The sequence below is a fragment of the Xylona heveae genome (genome assembly GCF_001619985.1).
Source record: "Xylona heveae TC161 unplaced genomic scaffold L228scaffold_1, whole genome shotgun sequence".
NCBI classification, from domain to species: domain Eukaryota; kingdom Fungi; phylum Ascomycota; class Xylonomycetes; order Xylonales; family Xylonaceae; genus Xylona; species Xylona heveae.
The window spans coordinates 2,365,848-2,383,102 of record NW_017264193.1 but is presented as its reverse complement, the minus strand read 5'-3'; the positions used below and the strand labels follow the sequence as shown (position 1 = coordinate 2,383,102).

The following is a 17,255-nucleotide window of genomic DNA, read 5'->3' as shown; positions in this document are numbered from 1 at the left end:
TCTAAGGTAGGTATGTGACATTGCGACATCCTAGTCAACGTGGAGATTTTGCTTAGTGAAAAGACCCTAACTTCACACATTATCTGCTGTGAAATCTTCCTATGGTTAGGTAAAGAGTATACCTCTGTCGTTTGTATATTTGAGATTTAAAGTCTGCTTCAAGTCTGGAGATCTCTTGTGGGCTTGCTCTTTTCAACCACCTAACATGTGATCGTTGTCAATGACTTTCATTCTGTGTGAGAAATTTATGTTTCCAAGAGTTCAAATTGAAGCCCAGCTATTATGTAGGCGAGTTATACACGCCCTGTAAGGGTGATTTATAGACGCACACTAGTAGCGGAGCATGATTGATTATATTATACGCTTAGACTCTTAGTACTATATTTCATTCTCTTACTTCTTTTCTCCTAGGACTGACTGAATATCAATATTAAATCGTAGTTTCGGAGGTAACCCAAGCCTATTCATGTCAAGACAAGAAGCAAGCGACTCTTTCTTTTTAGAAATATACCGATGTTGGTTCTATTAATCATTTGTATCGAGTTTTCATCTCATTTTTCATCTTCAATATCTAGTCATTTACCAATATTTCGTATTCATGGAGCTGCTCAGAAAATTACAGAAGGATACAATACAACAACTGCCAGGGCAGCGCCGTATCAGACTTGCACATGATTCAGTTCAGCCTAGACTCAATATACTATTCTAGCCATGTATATAAAAGATGAACGTAAGATATATCTAATATATATAGAGTGGAATAGAATTTAAAATGATTTATTCATAAAGCAAATAGTGCACTTGATGTCACTTCCCCTAGCCATATCAATCACGATTGGAGGTTGCATCTAATAAGGATAAATATATATTATTCTTCAAAGAATTGAAAATCTTCAGATGGTTGAATAGAAATATTAACTATTGGCTATTTCAGAAGTACTAGGTAATCATCCGATTATCGATTGAGCATAAGTCAAAGAGGGACAGAATGCGGAGAAATCTCAATTCACTCTATCATCATTTTGAAAATTTGGTCTCTAGAGATGTTACTTTTTTGTCAAGCAAGAAGCCTTAATTTTTGGCGTAAATAAGGTACTACTTGGCTTATTTTACTCGAGAATGCTGGTAATGGTATGGCCAAAAGATAAAATGACAGGATAGCTCTCCTATTATATACTCATGTTTCTCGACCATGGTGACTCGTTTTGACTTGATCCATTGTTTATAAGGGGCGGCTGTCTTGGCGAAAGCACTAAGATTTCCGACGCGCGGCTACGGAGTATGCAGGGAGATAACTGCGGTTTTATGACATCAGATAAACCCTTTACATAACAACGTGGCTAAGTCGTGCACATTTCTTCCTTGGTTCATGCTCGGCTACCCCTCATTGTGGCTTTGCAGGTACCCTGCACTAAACTGGCACAACCGCAGCTCAGCCCCAGCTGCTCGTCGTTCCGAAACGTATTTATATCACGCCAGGTTGCAGCGGCATTACAACCTTTTCTTCTCCTTTTGCTTGATTTTCACTTCTTGTGCAAAGCTTGATCACTTAAATTTATACTCGACGCATTTGAAAACTTTCTGACCAACATGGGAGTGAGTGGAGCTCCGCCCTGATAGCCAGAACACTCTTTCACCTGTCTGCAATACTTAGCCCGCCGTACCCCGCCCCCACCATTTCACCTCTCACATTGCAACTTGTAGCGGTGATTCTTCCGGGAATGATAGCTGCTAAACTATTGATTTGATATGACAGTTAGCTTCGAAGCTCGCCGCGAGCCAGACGCAAGGTGGCTATGGTGCTCCTCCAGCACAAGCTCCGGGAGGGTCGGCTTACCCCCCTCAGCCCCCTGCTGGCCAGAAGCCTGGCTACGTAAGTACCGACTGGCACTCGGCTTGGCGTGTCTTGTCACTGATTCCTGCCCAAATCAATGCAGCCTGGACAAAATCAATACCAAGCTTACCCGGGAAATGCCGGTGCTCCTCAGTCTGTAAGCGATCTTCTCTATTACGTTCATGTTCCCTGTTTCCTTTCGATTTTTGGACCGGATTATCGCACACACCTGGACGACTTCGCTGGCGGACCCGTCCGGAAACTCGCACTGTAGTATTTTTTGCAGTATTTCAGCCGCTAAGATGACTGGACGACCTTACAATCAGCCATATCCTGGACAAATGTATTACTCGACACCGTCACCTCAACCTGGCTACCCCGGTTCAAGGCCGCCTTACCCTCCTCAAGCATCTTCGCCCTACCCGGGAGCCGTGGCGACCCCACCGCAGCCGCCATATCCTCCACAACCTCAATATCAGACGGGCCAATATAGTCAGCCCCAATACAATAGACCGCCTCCGCCTCCGCCAGGCCAGCAACCTCCGGCATCATATGGGCAGCCATACCCGCCAAGCAACCCACCGCAGGCGCCTTATCCTCCTGGCCCGCCTTATGGCTACGTTCGTCGTTCGATCGATTGTTCAATCTGTCTTTTTGAATAGCGTACTGACTTTCCTACCCTTGTAGCAGTACCCACCCGGCCAATATCCACCCCAGCAATCGTATCGTCCTCCTCCTGGCAACGCTCCATATGGCGGTGCATATCCTCCACAGTCACAAGCCGGCCCTGAGCAGACTGCCGCCTATAAGCGATTGCTCCAGGCCACTGTCCAGGAGAAGAACCTCCAGAACATCTATCCTCCCAATAGCCCTATTTTGGACCAGCTTGCGAGTCGAGTGACAACGCAAGTCGATCATTTGTGTTCCGCTTGGCGCATCCCTCGCGAGGTCGCCCAAGATATCGTTAAACTTTCTTTGTTCGATATCATCCTCTATATCGGTAGGTCATCGCCAAGATATCACATCTATGCACCAATGCTGATTATTAGCAGATGACAGTGGTTCCATGGTCTTTGAGGAGAAGGGATCTCGTATCGATGATTTGAAGCTCATCCTCAACCGCGTCGCATACGCAGCAACGCTTTTTGATCAAGATGGCGTAACTGTTCGTTTCATGAACCATAATCTCGTTGATGACCCTCGTGCCCCGCCTGAGAGGACCGGAAACAACATCCGGACGGAGGAAGAGGTTGAGCGGCTGGTTTCTGGCGTACACTTCAAGGGCCTCACACCGATGGGTACCAGCCTTCGTGACAAGATTTTACGCCCTCTTGTTCTTGCCAAGGCAGAAACTGGCCAGTTGACCAAGCCAGTGCTCATCATCACCATCACTGACGGTCAGCCGGCTGGAGAGCCGCAGAATATGGTTTTTGATGTCATTCGTGAAGCTGCAGACAAACTTGCACGGCTGCCTCGTTATGGTTCTGGCGCCATTGCGTTTGAGTTTGCACAGGTTGGAAATGATTTAAAGGCTCGGGAATTCTTGGGAAAGCTTGACAATGAGCCTGGTGTCGGCCATCTCGTGGACTGCACATCGAGTAAGTTGTGGCTAAGTTCAAGAGAATGCTCCGGAATAGTTTGCTAAAGACTCTCCAGATTTTGAAGTCGAACAAGATGAAATGTCTCGTGCTCAACCTCCTGTGGACTTGACACCAGAGCTTTGGGTAAGTCATTGGCTCCTGTTTGGGTCTGAGGATCTTTTTAACTGTTTGGCAGTTAGCGAAGCTCCTTCTTGGCGCCGTTGACTCATCCTATGATACAAAGGATGAGGCTACCAACCGTCCGTCTGGTGCTCAGGCGTACGGAGCACCTCCCTATGCGCAACAGCCCTACGGAGCCCCGCCACCGGGACAGTATGGCGCACCTGGAGGTTACGGAGCGCAGCCGCCCTATCCTCAACCTCCTCAGCAGGGATACGGGGCCGCGCCCCAAGGTTATGGACCACCAGGTGGACACTCGCCTCTACCAGGTGGTGGATATCAAGCTCCTCCGCCGCCCCCTCGCTACTAATGGCGCAGAAGGGTGAGGCACCGGTGGGAAAGTTTGCCTTTTCGTGAACAAAAGGGAGATTTGGGACATAAGTTAAGCATTATTCTTATTAATAGCTTTGCATGCTTGCAAGTACCTTGATTTTTGATTATTAGCCGAAATAAATGATGAAAAAAGGACATCTGCCAAGCCTGTTTCAAATTGGAAAGCGTGAAGAGCAAGCACCGCGGGTGCATATTTAGGAGATCGGGAATTTCAGCAGTGAGCTAGTGGTTTGAAGCCTAAGATGACCCTGAGCCCCTGAAGAGAATGTTTGCCTCTCCCTTATCCGAGGTCATTGCATGCGAACAATATTTCTACTGGTACACCTCTCCCAAAATTCTCTGACCATCGTAAATTTGTTCTGGTCATTTTATGTTCGTTCGATTTGTTGCCCTTACGGAAAGCATCTTGGGTATCAATTTCAGAGGATCCTTGGTTCGACCTCCTTAGGGGCCGACGAGTGTCGCGCCTAACTAATCGGGAAGTGCACGGGCCAAGACGCCATACCAGTCAAAGTCGATCAGTTTATGGTGTTGGAGGACGGGAGACCCTCGAACGATCCCGTTCACCCCCCCCCAACTACCAGAACCCACAGCGTTCTGCCTTTGATATGCGAGGCATGATCGCGTAATTGCAATTCCTTCTTTTCCTGCTTGACGCTCACAAAAAGAAGAAAAAAAGGCCTGCTCATCTTCCAACTGAGTCTCTCTTTTGAATCCGGCCGGAGCACTTGGCCCAGTAATAATGCCCTCAATTCTGCGAGATCTAGTGGAGCGCGCCGGCCCCTGAGCTAATCCCTTACAACCCAGCCGCCGAGCAACAAATTATTCTGGCATTTATAACAACAAAGAGCACTTTCAATTCCATTGTTGACGCGACTCATCATGTCTTTGAACGGTCTCGACGCTCAGAGAGTGGAGGAAGCATACAATGCGGCTCTGGCCGAGCCAGGTGCATGGTAAGTCACCAGCAATTCGCGGGGTACCCCACCAATCACTGCGACCGCTCCGTCAACGCCAATGTTTTCCAAAGAATCTGACGATCATCAATGCAATTAGGTTTCTCCTTAAATATGTTTCGAGAGATGAAGTCGACATTTTACAGACTGGCGCAGGCGGTGCGGCCGAAGCCCGCCAAGCTGTCGCCAATTATGTGGAGGTATCACCTCTGTACGGCTTCATGCATTACAGACGGAGGAAGGTGATCATCAAATACCTACCGGACGGTATTTCTCGACTACTACAGGGTATGTCTCTGCCCGCTAACTGCGGCGTTATCTTCGCTCGTGAAAAAATAAGAGTCAGGTCTGCTGACACATTATCCAACAGCCCGTGTCTCCGTACATTTCCAATCTGTCACAGACAAATTCGCCCCACATGATACAGTATTTACTTTCTCGAACCCAGACCAACTGAAAGATTCGACATTATCAGCTGCTTGCTCACTGCACACGGCATCCGGCTCCACTGCTTCTTCCAATACGTCTTCAACGCTACCAAAACTCGTTGATATTAACGAAGGCGCTGAAGATGGACAAACTCCTGACGCGGAATCAAACAATCACATAATCAACACTAACCGAAGAGAAGTCGAACCTAGCGCGGGACCAGGACGCTCTGGTGTAGCCGAGGACTTATCGGCGGCTCGAGATCCTGTCGATTCAATCGCGGAGGAGCCACTTACAAGTGGTTCTGTGAATTCTGCTGCCTCTCCGCCTGGATCAGCCAGTGGCCACTCCAAACGAGCAGTGAGTTATGATACATATGGTTTTTCTTCTTACAACGTTAAACCAAAGGTCAAGTTGGGGCCACGGCCATCAATCGACAACGGCAGACGACCGCATGCCAACTATTTGCCATTAGGCGAAAATAGCTCTCAGCCTGTAGCTACTCTACCAGCTGGATTACGGGCTGCGAACCGGAGCATCGTCCCAGCCCGGCCTCCATCGCAAAGCTCACAAATGTCATCAATGTCAGCATTTACGACCTCATCAAACTATACTAATGCTCAACGCATGCAAGCCGTGACGAGTCGACCATCAAGCTCAGGCACCGTATCCTCCATGACATCCGCCAGGCCGATGTCTTCTAAATCAGCGAAAGGATCATCTTTAACGTACGAGAAGCAGCGGCTGCAGAGAGCCTTGGAACTGCGAAGAAATCAATTAAAATCTCAGGCGGATTCTGTGCCTACATCACCCACGACAGATGGGCCACAATCCCTTCAATCCCTTGAAGACAGTCAGGTGACGCAGCAACCGCCTTCATTGAACGCCCGAGAAAGTATGGTGCCTGAAGACGGTTCTGTCGACCACAGCCAGCATAAGAATCGCTCCGATGGACAAGAGCCCTTATTATCAGCTTCTAGTGTTGCATCCGATTTGGCCTTGGAGCAGTTGGTGCCCTCGTCAAGCGGGCCGAGCCAAGACGGTGCGAATGAAGTACCGCTTGGGCGCGCGCCAAGCTCCGCCGAGGAGGGAGACCCGATCGAAAGGGCAGATCAGTTTATTCCTACTTCCAATTCGTCCACAGTGAATTCTGCTCAAGATGAGATACAAGAAGAAGTCGATGAGCCTGCAAAGTCGGATAATAGCCTCCAAACTCATTTGAGCGAGACGGAGACTATTGAACCAGCTTCCAACGCTGGCAATGATGAGCTTGATCAAACCGATCAGCAGACTGCAGTTGCGAGCAGCCCTCGCCTTCAAACGAGTGAGCTTCGGTCGTGCTCACAGTCTTTGGCGTCGTTGACCTCCCTTGAGCCACCCGCGGATTCTTTTTCAAGTCCCGCAAAAAGCGAGCAGGATCAGGGTGAGAAATACATAAGTCCTCAGCCAAGGGGGCCGGCATTTGACTCTGTGCGGATTGAATTAGCCGCAGAAAATTCAGAGGATAACTATCTCTCGGATGATTCATTCATGGAAGAATTACAAAGGGCAAAAGTTGAAGAAGCTCGACCGATATCTGTTGCGAAGTCTCCAATCGAACCGCTTTTCCCTGTTGGTCTCAGTGATCCATATTCAAGGGAATATTCGCCAGTTTCTCGAGCTGTTTCGAATCCATACACTGGTAGGGATTCGACCAGTACGGGACGTCTTACCCCCGGCACCTTTTTCCCAGAGCCGCATCGCTCTCTGTCGGCCTCCTATGCAGAAAATAATAGTGCCCAGGCTACCGGAGTTCCTGTAGCGAAAAGGATAAATGTCTCTTCGGGAATCTCTAAACGAATCAAGGCTCTGGAAATGCTTTCAAACCGCGAGTCAAGCAATTCACCATCATCGATCTCGCGAGCTTCCACCCCAGATTCCGCTTCTTCATTATCTACTCTAAGAAAACCTTCTGTTCGGCAGGGTTTCTTGAAGCCCCCAACTGGTTTGGTACAGGATCGTGACTCGCCTCGCCGCGCCTCATCTGTCTCAGCTTCTCCGTCTTCACGCGACCAGGAAGGAGTTCGTCGTAATTTTGGCCTAGGGGATAGGGCACGTCATTCTATAATATCTCTCCACTCATCGCAACCAGAGTTGGCAGCACAGGTTAAAACCAGTGCTCTGGGCGAGAAGGCCTTGAGCGGCGAGAACTTGGCTGTTGCCACGGACCTCAATACACTCCATCATTCCTTGCCCTCGGACCGGCCAGATTCTTCTCGTCAGCTATCCGTTAAAAGTAGAACATCCTCTTCCAGCCGCCGAGGGAGCGAGCCAAAGTCGCCAACGGCCAACGGGGCCGAGTCCACGAATGAAAAGGAAGAAAAGAAATCCTCGAGAGCAAGTCGAATCTTGCGTCGCATGTCTGCTTTTTCTTCGCCCACTAAGAAGAGCTCTGCAAATACCACTGGCCCGAGTGTGAAGGGGGAACCGCTTCAAGACCGAAGCAACCAGCAGCAGCTTCCACAAGGCGTTCAAGAGATTGGGGAAGTCAATGTCCAATTTCCTGATACTTTGGTATGGTTTTAGCCCCCTGGAAAATTATTCTGACCTATTTGCTGATGATATGAAAGCTGTGGAAGCGACGATGCCTAAAGATGGATGGGCAAGGATTCATAAGCTTAGCCATGGCCAAAGCTGACGAGGTGAGGCTCCGTTCTAGCAAAAAAGAAGACTTTGGTTTTCTTCTAACTTGGTCCTCTTGTTCGCAGAATTCTCGCGCCTTTACAAAGCGTTACCATCTTTCTGAATTCTACGAGCCTGCCATTCCCGACCTAGACAGACAGGAGCTACCACACAGTGCGTTGGACCCCATCTCTGTTAATTGTATTAGCTCTTGCTAACGAATCGAAGGTGTCATTCTCGACTTTCAAGATGGGGGCGGCACTCTGCAATGCGCTTGCGAAAATCCCACTGGACAGGCACAGCTTCTGCAAGGTAAGCATCGCTGTGACCCTCTCGGTTTTTTTTTTTTCTTAAGCTAACTTCATCACAGTTCTGAGAGAGGCTTACAAAACTGTCAATCATTGAACGTATCAATGAACCGTCACCCAAGGGTTACTTTTTGACGAAACTCATCGCAGACATGTCCTTGCCTTTTGGGACATATGCCGCCATTCTTAACCGACCATTGTGGATACCGATTATTCTTCCATTGGTACATAACTAAATCGGCGTTTTCGGTGACTCACTTTATGGATATCAATACACCGCACATTGCGGTACGGTTAGCAGCTTCTGCTGCATATTCATATTTTCTTCTCTTCTCTCTCTCCCTTTTCTTTTTCTAACAAGTGTTCGAATTGGATTGAATACCCAAAGGTGGAAGCATCAAATTATGTATAGAGGTAGTGTTGATTAGGGAGTGGAAAGTATATGCATCAAACTCTTGTTTGGGCTCAATGTAGATGGAATTGTTGGGATTAAGCTGTGCTTGGATCCTACTAGTCCTTTTCGTTCGTGCCCTGGTGGCGCCATAGTTTGTAGATGCCATTGATACAAATTTCAGTTCTTATCTCTATACATTCTGTATCCAAATATTTTGTGGTTTTACATCTGCCTTCGTCAAAACCACTACTTGCACAAGCTCGCGGTGTTTCTACCAGCGTCTAGTAATCTTATTTTTCTTACCTTCCTTTCACGCAAAATGAATATATCTCTAGCCGGTTCTAGGCAGTGTAGAAGAATTCATTCTGATTGTATTTCACTAACCTACATCCTCTTTCATTCCGCTTTCAGTCCTCTACTCCTTCTTGTCATGGCTCCAAAAGAATGAATATGACACATCTATATAGAGGGAAGAACTTCCCCGCCCCCACCAAAACCGTCTCTCGTTCCACAAACACTTTAACCCAACCCCCACCCCACACCCCACACCCACAACTCCGGGAAAAGAAAAATTCTACTCCTCATTGACCAAAACATATCTATACTTGGCCTTTCCAGCCTCCATGTCGAGAATCGCCTGGTTGGCGTCCTTCATGGGCCGCTGCTCCACCCAGGGCTTAATCTGCTTTTGCGCAGCCAGGGCAAGCATTTCTCTCAACTCACTGGGCGAGCCGATCAGCGAGCCGCCGAGCTTGACGCCGTTCATGATCAACGCGGGAATAGGCAGCGTCAGAGCCCCGTCCTCGGGGTTGCCGAGCTGCACGAGGCTGCCTCCGACGCGGAGAAGACTGAGATAGTCTGCCATTGGCATCTACATTGGTTGGAAAAGGCATTAGCGAATTGGTTTTCCCTTTTTTTTCCCCCCTGTTTTTCTCTTTCTCTATTCTTTCGAAAAGTGTACGAGAAACGAGAAACAAGGGGGCCAAGGGGAAGGGAAAAATACCTTTGAAGAACTAGCCGTCGAAACAATCAGATCCAAGGACCTCTTATGTTTGTTCTGCCACTCTTTATCCTCTGCTGTCGCAATGTACTCGTCTGCGCCGTGACTCAGCGCATCGGCTTTCTTGTCGCCCTTTCGGGAGATGGCAACGACCTTCTCTGCGCCCAGGGCCCGCGCAAAGAGAATGGCAAAATGACCGAGCCCTCCAACACCCACTACGCCGACGCGTGAGCCGGGACCGACGCCATTGTTCTTCAGCGGCGTGTATGTGGTTGCGCCTGCACACAGCATGACAGCGGCGTCGGCGGAGGAGATCGAGTCGGGGATCTTGACGACAAAGTGCGATGGAGTGCGGTTGTAGAGCGCATATCCGCCGTACGATTTGCCTCCGTTCATGTGCACGCCGTTGTAGGTGCCCACGAAGACGTTAGGGCAGTGCTGCTCCTTTCCGGCGGAGCATTCGTTGCATGACCCGCAACCGCGGCCCTGGCATGAATCGGCTTGTGCGCCGACACCGACGCGGTCGCCGACTTGGATGTTGCCTTCTGCTTGGGTTCCAACGCGGACGGCGATACCGACGATTTCGTGTCCGACGCAGCAGGGGTAGTTGGTTGGGCCCTGAGATTGAGGTTGGGAATGTTAGTTTCTTGAGTGTTCCGTGGCAAATGGGGTAGACTTTAAGTGGTGGGGTCTGATTTCGTTGGTATGACTATGTGGAAAAGGAGGGGAAACGATAAATGGGATAAAAGAGAAAAGAGAGAAAGGGAGATATGAAAAAGATTCGGAGAGGAAATGACAACAGTAAACGTACCCAGCCGCTCCGGAGAGTGTGAAGGTCTGATCCGCAGATACCGCAGTGTGTGATTTTGATATCAATGTCGGTTTCTTCCCACGGCTTGGGCTCGAATTCCTTCCAGACCATTTTGCCGTCCGCTGCGCTGGCGTCAAGGCCGAGCCAGCCTTCGAACTTGTAGTCAACGGTCATGATGTGATGTATTTAATTTTGATTTCAGAGGCAGTGCAAGAAGAAGTCCAGGAAAATATTGAAGAATGTAAAAGTTTTCTGCTCGGTGCTCGGTATTCAAAGTCAATCCATCAACGGCTTCAGCTTCACTTATATATACATTGGGGTTTGACTCTTTTATCCACCGGCGATTACAATATCAAAAATCAGCAGCAATCATCTTTAATGCCGATGAGGTAATTAAGCATTTTGTGATCATGACTGCTTTGCTGAGAAATCAGCATTTGAGAAATTCTTCAATTGATACTTCGACGGCATTCGCTTTGGGAGATGTGAAAAGAGTTGTTCGGCATCGAAATGCATTGCGTATATCTGAGATTCTAGCGCGTTCGCGACAATGCCGTAGGGGTTATAATTCCACGTTATTTCCGGGAGCCATTCCTGTTTTGGATTCGGTTCCTCGTTCCTGGAGCCGCCATCCCGATAAACGCTTGACACGCTGCGCTAATGCAAGTTGCTGACACGCTAATCCATATCCGTAATCTCCGATGAGGTCAAACCGAGGTCTAAAGTAATGGGAAAACTCTACCATCTTACTGCCTCGGCATTCCATCGGTTCAGGTTGAGTAAAATTGCCATTTCTTGCGAATTCTTTGGTGTTCCGGGCTCTTGAGTTCTTGGCACTGCAATTAGTTGCAACATGCCTCGCTGATAGGCTTTCTTAGCCTCCTATGAGCTCTTTCGGCCGAGTCTCTTGGTGAATACCTCCGTCCAAATCTAGTCCGATTTAGGTTTCAACGGTGGGAGAGAAGGAGATCCATATTCGATTCCATTGATTTCCGTAATATTATTGGGTAGATTATTCCACGCCTCATTAATGGATTAAGAAATCTCCGTTATTCTGTGACGTAGACGCTCACTATCATCGTAATGCCGCGCACTCTGCCATTGAGCCTGGTTTGACGCATCCTTCCGGGTTTGAGAAGAATGTACTGATTCGGGATCGGATATATCCCAGCATAATGGCTTTTCGCCACGCATTCTTCTCCACCGGTTTGTCGATTCCAGCAGGTCTTTGCAGCCTCTGAGAGTCCAAAACCATTTATTCGTAAAATCTTCAGTGACTTCCCATCCACTCGGGTCCCAAGACTCGCCCCAAACTATTAGCCCCTCGTTGCCGGGTGTGCCGCCGCAAAAACCTACGAGATCTTCGCAGAGTTCCTGCTCATCATAGTTGTCCTCGCCGGTACGAATCAGGTTATCTCGAATACCCGGTACAGGTATGAGGTCAAACCATGGGTGATGAGGTATTGTGCGTTGAATATGGGTTGGACGAAGACTCAAAGGCATGGGCTTCTCCAAGTGTCCATGGCCGGGAGTCGGATTGCTGAACAATGAAAGTGCATCATCATCTTGCACAAACCTCCATGGTAATCCTATAACGTAGGAATTTCTCACAAACGCTCTATGAACATTGAACTTGATCAATGTGAGGAGATGATCGGATGTTGGGGAACCACTGATATAGCTCATGGTCGCTAATTTTTCGAACCGGTCCAAAAGTTTCTCTGCATCCTCGGGATCGAGCTGACACGGCGGCCTGGCGTGTTTTGCTTTCTCGACTTTGTAGATAGAAAGCACTGGATGGCTGGATGTGGGAGATAGCGAGTTAGGGGCCCTTGCTTTTGAGAGGTCGCCTATGTTCGTGCCCTGCAGATTTGACTTGGGTACAGGACGGGGGCCTCCGATGGATTCAACTCCATGAGGACCGAGGGGCGTATGGTGTGGCAAAGAAGTGAAAGGGGGTGAGGAATAGCGTGGGGATTTTGAAGATCTTTGATCCTGCTTCAATTCGTCCGCCTTTCGCTTTCCTGGAGTAACAAAATTAGCCTATTATCCCGTCCTGCAAAGGGTTATCTGGGACGGAATTCGCAACATGCTGACACTTACGATAAGCTCGTTGATTCAGACGATTTTGCAATTTTCTTCGTTCGGCTTGGCTCGATATGCCTGTCCAGTCCTCCTCGGGAGCCAGCACCTGGGTTTGCTGGGGCATCCATCCCAGCGTCAGTGGGGCGGGAGTCATTACCGCCCCATGGAATGGTGTTGCAATGCCGTCCATGTTTCACTAGTCACATGGAATGCCAAGAGTTGTTGATGCAGAAGAAAAAATATTGAAACGCAATATTGTAGCTGATTGAAAGTAGTATCAGTGTAGTCCTGTTTCAGGGATTACATTGTAAATCTGGGGCGTGCAGGCACGGAATATATGCAGCCTGCTTACCTGCCCCACATGCTCACAGTGGCACAACCTGGTCCACAATTCTCGGGCGCATCGCCGTTTAGCGCGCATAGTTCATGCAATTTGCTGACACGCCAAGCGCCAACCAGCGGGCACTAACTCCGGCCCTGTGATTTGGGATCCAAGTGCAGATATTTTGTAGAGTCATTGAGCCCTAACCGCTTCAAATGTTTTCAGAACATATTTTTCGAAACAAAATATTTTGACACATTCTTCCCACTTTTCTAAATTTTTTTTTTTTCAGTGTCTCTTGAGGGCTGTCTCGGCATGCTCAAAGCTTGTCAGGGTATATACACTGCATCATGGAAACAAAAAGCGATGAGCCCCTGTTGGCAATCTGAAATATCAAACATCTCGATGGCAATTTTTCGCCTCAAATTGTACATTTTTCTTGACTTGATCGTTCTTTACAGAGATAATATGATTCGGGGCCTCATAACCATGACGAGCAGGGGCCCAGCGAGCGACAGAATTGCCCAGAACTCGTACTATATAAGGTAGTCTTCAAAACAAGAGATCAGTTCGGGTTTCACAAGACGTTCACAACACAATGCATAATCTTTGATACACGCTTCGGCTTTCTTAATACATCTCAGTAACGGGTTTCGCAGCGTGATGGCACTTCACATGAGTATTCTTGCTGACGCCGAGAAGGGTCAAGTGGCCTTGTTCATGCTGTTGTCTGCCACTCCGGTCTAGAGAGCTACTACATGTCGTATTTGCTGGATTTAAGGGCTTTCGTGGAGACAGATTGAACGCTTAATTGGCTGACGCATCATTTACGGTGGGAGAACAGGTGAAGTAGTGATATTTGGCGCATTCACGGCAGTGTGGTGGCGGAGTGACAGGCCACACTCAGCTTGTAGTGTTCGCGACAGCCTGAAACAGTTAACGGAACAATTGCAGAAGACTGGATGAATTTTGGAAAAGAAAAAAGGGCAGACAGTTTGGCCAGAAATGAAATGCGAAGGCGCATCATCGTGTCAAGGCAATTGGAATATAGAGCATTACAAGATACAATAGGCCTAAGCTGAGGACAAGTACAAGAGTTGGACTCTCCATTAGACGTAATAAAAAGGTGGTCAAGTCCACCCAGAACTTTTCAAAGGTACATTCGTACATACAAAAGGATCAAAAAAGAGGCTCTAATTTACAATATACCAGTATCTTCTGTCTGGTCGAGTGATTTTTGTGTCAAACACTTCATATGAAATCCAAAGTTTAATTCTCTTCAGGAATCCAGCTGACGCGACCGCCGGCACCGTCAGCGCTTGTCTTCCGTTCCAATATCTCCTGTACCTTCTCCTGCACGCCAATCTTCCCGTTGCTTGCCAGGATCAAGTGCTCGAGAATCTGGTTTCTCGTCTTGTCACCGTCACGAACGAGCTTCTCAACCTCCGACTCGGGCGGTAAACCAATCCAGCTGTGGGGATACTCGGAAAAGTCGTGCGGGCTCAAAAGCGCCAGACGATCAGCACCTTCAACCTCAAAAAAGGCATTGGTGGCCTCCATGGTGCTTTCCTCCAAAGAGGCAGGCTGCCACTGGGGAGTATCCGCTGGCTTCCGGATCAAACGAGCCGAAACCCCTTCGACAAAGTCGGGATGCTCCATGAATTTGGCGGCAATGTGGTACTCGCGCTGAAAGGCCTCTGCGATGCTCCATTGCCGACCCAATCGCATTTGTCGCAGGGCAACCCGAACAGACGTTGGCGACCGTTGGTGTAACGTCTCGATGGTCTTTTGCGCCCATTCCGTATTTTCCTCCTGCAGAGCGGCGAGGATTTCCTCCATCGTGTCATATCTGAAGCATCGGTCAATGGCTGCCCGAGTAGCGCTTGCAAGTTTCATCGGCTCGTCGTAGGGGAGGCCGGTGACATATTCTTCGATAGTGGTGTTCAAGATGCGAAGACGTTCCTGGAGCGAAGCGTAGTCCTTGAACACCAGCTCCGCCAAACGCGCTTCGAGGTCGGGGAGAGACGAGGAGTGAACGTAGTGAGTTGCAATGCCAGCATAGCTTTTCGAAAATTAGCAAGAAGCGCTCGGTAAGGATCACCTCGAGAGAAAGCTACATACTAAGCATTGACACCAGTAAGGCGCTCGCTGGTGAGGGCGAGATATGTTCCAATCTCGCCGTCCAGTCTAGGCAGAAAAAAACTGCCACCAACGTCCGGGAAGAAGCCGATGGTGGTTTCGGGCATGGCAAAAAGTGTTCTCTCAGTGGCTATTCTGAAAGGCGCGTGTACGCTCAATCCAACACCACCTCCCATTGTGACGCCATCCATAAAGGCAACATAAGGCTTAGAATACGTAGCAATAATATGATCGAGCCTGTATTCGTGGCCAAAGTATTCGGTCGAGTGGGCTTGTCCATGAGGACCTTCGGTGTTCTGCTTCGCAAGCGTCGCAACATCTCCGCCGGCGCAAAATGCTTTGTGTCCGGCACCCTTGATGACAATGACATTTGCCAGCTGCGATTTTTCCCATTCCTGGAGCTTGTTAGAAAGTTCTCTATCCCATGAAGAGCGCGCCTTCTCACCTTCAGCCTCAGTGTAATCTTTCTTGCCATCGAACTGTTCAAGGAATTCAATTTTGCAGGCCGGTTGAGCTCGATCGTTCGGGCGCCATAAAGAGTATTGAAAAGGACGTCATCCTGCTTCTCCTCCTCAATCGTAACAATCGGCATCGTCGCTTGCGTAACCATCTTGCAATATCTGTCAGTGAGCCGTTATGGGGTTTGTGCGTTGGGATTCGCAGTATCTTACCCTTGCTTGACCAGCACCAACAGCAGGGTTGAGGATCTTAGCTCTCAACGGCATAGCTGGTGAAAAAGCCCGCGAGCCACAGCTCAGCGGCGTCAATGCCCTCGAGCTGTGTCGCAGCAACATTAAGAATTAGAGTGGCTGGTCAAACGAATGTGGTCATTTAATGTTTTCTTGGGATGATGGGGTGGCTTTAACGATTTCGGCATTTGGTGATGCTGCCAAATCGGAATTCCCGAGAGAAACCTCGGCCAGCCCCGGCGGTATATTATAGGAACACATGTGTACAATCACCATTCAACATGTACGGTTTCATGAACGAAATTTGCAACAATGCCACTCCAGGAAGCTTAAAAAGAATTAAAAAATCTACATTTTTCTGAAAAAGAAATTCACCCAAATTTCATAATACAAATGCTAGTGTACAAAGTAAATGCCCTATTGCTGGGCGACGACGGAACGAATGCCTCCGAGAAGATCGCTCTGATGCTCCCTCAGGATGCTGTCCAATGCACTTCTCTCTATAATAACACGGCCAAGCTCAAGGAGATCCTTCACATCAACCTGATCTGTGGTCAGAACTCTTCCCTCCTCTCCAGCATGTCGGAGCGCTCTAAACAAGTTGGTCCGGAACGACTCGGTCACGACGAGTGATCGCCCATCTGCGTTGCCCCAATGGTTCTTCTCAAATATCTGCTTCACAAATCTCGTCTTAGGGTACTCAATGTCGGCGCCGTCTGCGACAACAAGCAGCTCACCCCTTCGGTACCTGTAGCTGAGAGCGGTTCTCCATGCCAAGTCGTAAATCTTCCGGGGCAATTCGGTCGAAAAGTCTCGCGGCTTAGGGCCAAAAGCGACACCTCCTCCTCGTCGAATAGGCGACTTCTTGTCACCTGCTCTGGCGCGGCCAGTGCCCTTTTGAGGGTAAAGTTTGCGTCCGCTTCCATGGACGTCATCTCGCCATTTCGTGCTCGCCGTACCTTGACGGGTCATATCTCCTTCGTACACGACAGCCTTGTGCAAAATATCCCGGCGAAGAGGCAAATGAAGATGATTTGATGGGTATTCGGCGAATTCAAGAGGTTCCATTGTTGGAAAATCGTAGATCGTAGTAAGGACAGTAGGGGCTGTGGATGACGGTCAGCGACTAGCAAAGGGAAACGGACCAATTGATTGGCTACTGACTAGTTGGGGAGGAATCGAAGAGCGTAGAGGAGACAGTATCAGTGAAATTTGATCCAGCAGACGGAGTCTCTGTAGTAATTGATCGCGACGTGAGTGGAGAATGGTATTGCTGCGCAAAAGAGTGTTAGCCGTATATGCGAAGAACAGTCTCCGGAAACCAACCATTCGCGCGCTGCCAGCGATCCTGGGACAAATCCCAGGGCCAGAAAGGACCCTCAAAGGGCGAAGGAGATATTTGGATCCCATGACTCTGGTGTTTCTGGGATGTGGAGTTGGGCGAGGCGCTCCGTGATGGGGGATTTGCGGGAGAGTCGCTAATAGAGGCTCAAAAAAGTTTCGCCGAAACTGCCAAACTTAGAGCTTCCCGGTC

At 48.8% G+C, this 17,255-nt stretch overlaps 7 protein-coding genes across 7 annotated transcripts; 2 read left to right on the top strand and 5 right to left on the bottom strand.

Moving 5' to 3' along the window:
- The first annotated feature begins 1,758 nt into the window (after nt 1-1,758).
- L228DRAFT_16400 (hypothetical protein) lies at nt 1,759-4,064 on the top strand. The gene is made up of 5 exons (XM_018329410.1): nt 1,759-1,991; nt 2,525-2,834; nt 2,887-3,432; nt 3,491-3,558; nt 3,611-4,064. The coding sequence occupies exons 1-5, from the start codon at nt 1,932-1,934 to the stop codon at nt 3,902-3,904; spliced, it is 1,278 nt and encodes a 425-aa protein (XP_018192217.1). The 5' UTR covers nt 1,759-1,931; the 3' UTR covers nt 3,905-4,064.
- A 540-nt stretch (nt 4,065-4,604) lies between these two features.
- L228DRAFT_16526 (hypothetical protein) lies at nt 4,605-8,846 on the top strand. The gene is made up of 7 exons (XM_018329419.1): nt 4,605-4,883; nt 4,984-5,171; nt 5,254-7,865; nt 7,922-7,993; nt 8,060-8,147; nt 8,202-8,285; nt 8,344-8,846. Exons 1-7 carry the CDS (start codon nt 4,810-4,812, stop codon nt 8,376-8,378), a joined length of 3,153 nt encoding a protein of 1,050 aa, XP_018192216.1. The 5' UTR covers nt 4,605-4,809; the 3' UTR covers nt 8,379-8,846.
- Nucleotides 8,847-9,249: 403 nt separating this feature from the next.
- L228DRAFT_207192 (GroES-like protein) lies at nt 9,250-10,660 on the bottom strand (the record flags this gene model as incomplete). The annotated part of the gene is made up of 3 exons (XM_018329711.1): nt 9,250-9,546; nt 9,679-10,293; nt 10,487-10,660. 3 exons carry the CDS (start codon nt 10,658-10,660, stop codon nt 9,250-9,252), a joined length of 1,086 nt encoding a protein of 361 aa, XP_018192215.1.
- Nucleotides 10,661-11,521: 861 nt separating this feature from the next.
- On the bottom strand, nt 11,522-12,725 carry L228DRAFT_265034 (hypothetical protein; the record flags this gene model as incomplete). The annotated part of the gene is made up of 2 exons (XM_018334646.1): nt 11,522-12,510; nt 12,590-12,725. 2 exons carry the CDS (start codon nt 12,723-12,725, stop codon nt 11,522-11,524), a joined length of 1,125 nt encoding a protein of 374 aa, XP_018192214.1.
- A 961-nt stretch (nt 12,726-13,686) lies between these two features.
- Nucleotides 13,687-13,966, bottom strand: L228DRAFT_243157 (hypothetical protein). Its single transcript, XM_018331620.1, has one exon. It carries the CDS (start codon nt 13,918-13,920, stop codon nt 13,762-13,764), a length of 159 nt encoding a protein of 52 aa, XP_018192213.1. The 5' UTR covers nt 13,921-13,966; the 3' UTR covers nt 13,687-13,761.
- Nucleotides 13,967-14,162: 196 nt separating this feature from the next.
- On the bottom strand, nt 14,163-15,757 carry L228DRAFT_265033 (ClpP/crotonase; the record flags this gene model as incomplete). The annotated part of the gene is made up of 4 exons (XM_018334645.1): nt 14,163-14,955; nt 15,015-15,427; nt 15,478-15,642; nt 15,704-15,757. 4 exons carry the CDS (start codon nt 15,755-15,757, stop codon nt 14,163-14,165), a joined length of 1,425 nt encoding a protein of 474 aa, XP_018192212.1.
- Nucleotides 15,758-16,035: 278 nt separating this feature from the next.
- On the bottom strand, nt 16,036-17,245 carry L228DRAFT_226453 (ribosomal protein). The gene is made up of 3 exons (XM_018330421.1): nt 17,048-17,245; nt 16,886-16,994; nt 16,036-16,827 (listed from the first exon to the last, which is right to left on the bottom strand). The coding sequence occupies exons 1-3, from the start codon at nt 17,129-17,131 to the stop codon at nt 16,139-16,141; spliced, it is 882 nt and encodes a 293-aa protein (XP_018192211.1). The 5' UTR covers nt 17,132-17,245; the 3' UTR covers nt 16,036-16,138.
- Between the last annotated feature and the right edge of the window lie 10 nt (nt 17,246-17,255).

Excerpts from the sequence above, each read along its gene's own strand:
- L228DRAFT_16400 (XM_018329410.1), top strand. The coding sequence starts at position 1,932 with ATGCAGCCTGGACAAAATCAATACCAAGCTTACCCGGGAAATGCCGGT. Across the intron at positions 3,433-3,490 it reads TCTCGTGGACTGCACATCGA|ATTTTGAAGTCGAACAAGAT; the intron begins GTAAGTTGTGGC and ends AAGACTCTCCAG. Across the intron at positions 3,559-3,610 it reads ACTTGACACCAGAGCTTTGG|TTAGCGAAGCTCCTTCTTGG; the intron begins GTAAGTCATTGG and ends ACTGTTTGGCAG.
- L228DRAFT_16526 (XM_018329419.1), top strand. The coding sequence starts at position 4,810 with ATGTCTTTGAACGGTCTCGACGCTCAGAGAGTGGAGGAAGCATACAAT. Across the intron at positions 4,884-4,983 it reads CTGGCCGAGCCAGGTGCATG|GTTTCTCCTTAAATATGTTT; the intron begins GTAAGTCACCAG and ends CAATGCAATTAG. Across the intron at positions 5,172-5,253 it reads TATTTCTCGACTACTACAGG|CCCGTGTCTCCGTACATTTC; the intron begins GTATGTCTCTGC and ends ATTATCCAACAG.
- L228DRAFT_226453 (XM_018330421.1), bottom strand. The coding sequence starts at position 17,131 with ATGGGATCCAAATATCTCCTTCGCCCTTTGAGGGTCCTTTCTGGCCCT. Across the intron at positions 16,995-17,047 it reads TCGCTGGCAGCGCGCGAATG|CAATACCATTCTCCACTCAC; the intron begins GTTGGTTTCCGG and ends TCTTTTGCGCAG. Across the intron at positions 16,828-16,885 it reads CTTCGATTCCTCCCCAACTA|CCCCTACTGTCCTTACTACG; the intron begins GTCAGTAGCCAA and ends CGTCATCCACAG.
- L228DRAFT_243157 (XM_018331620.1), bottom strand. The coding sequence starts at position 13,920 with ATGATGCGCCTTCGCATTTCATTTCTGGCCAAACTGTCTGCCCTTTTT.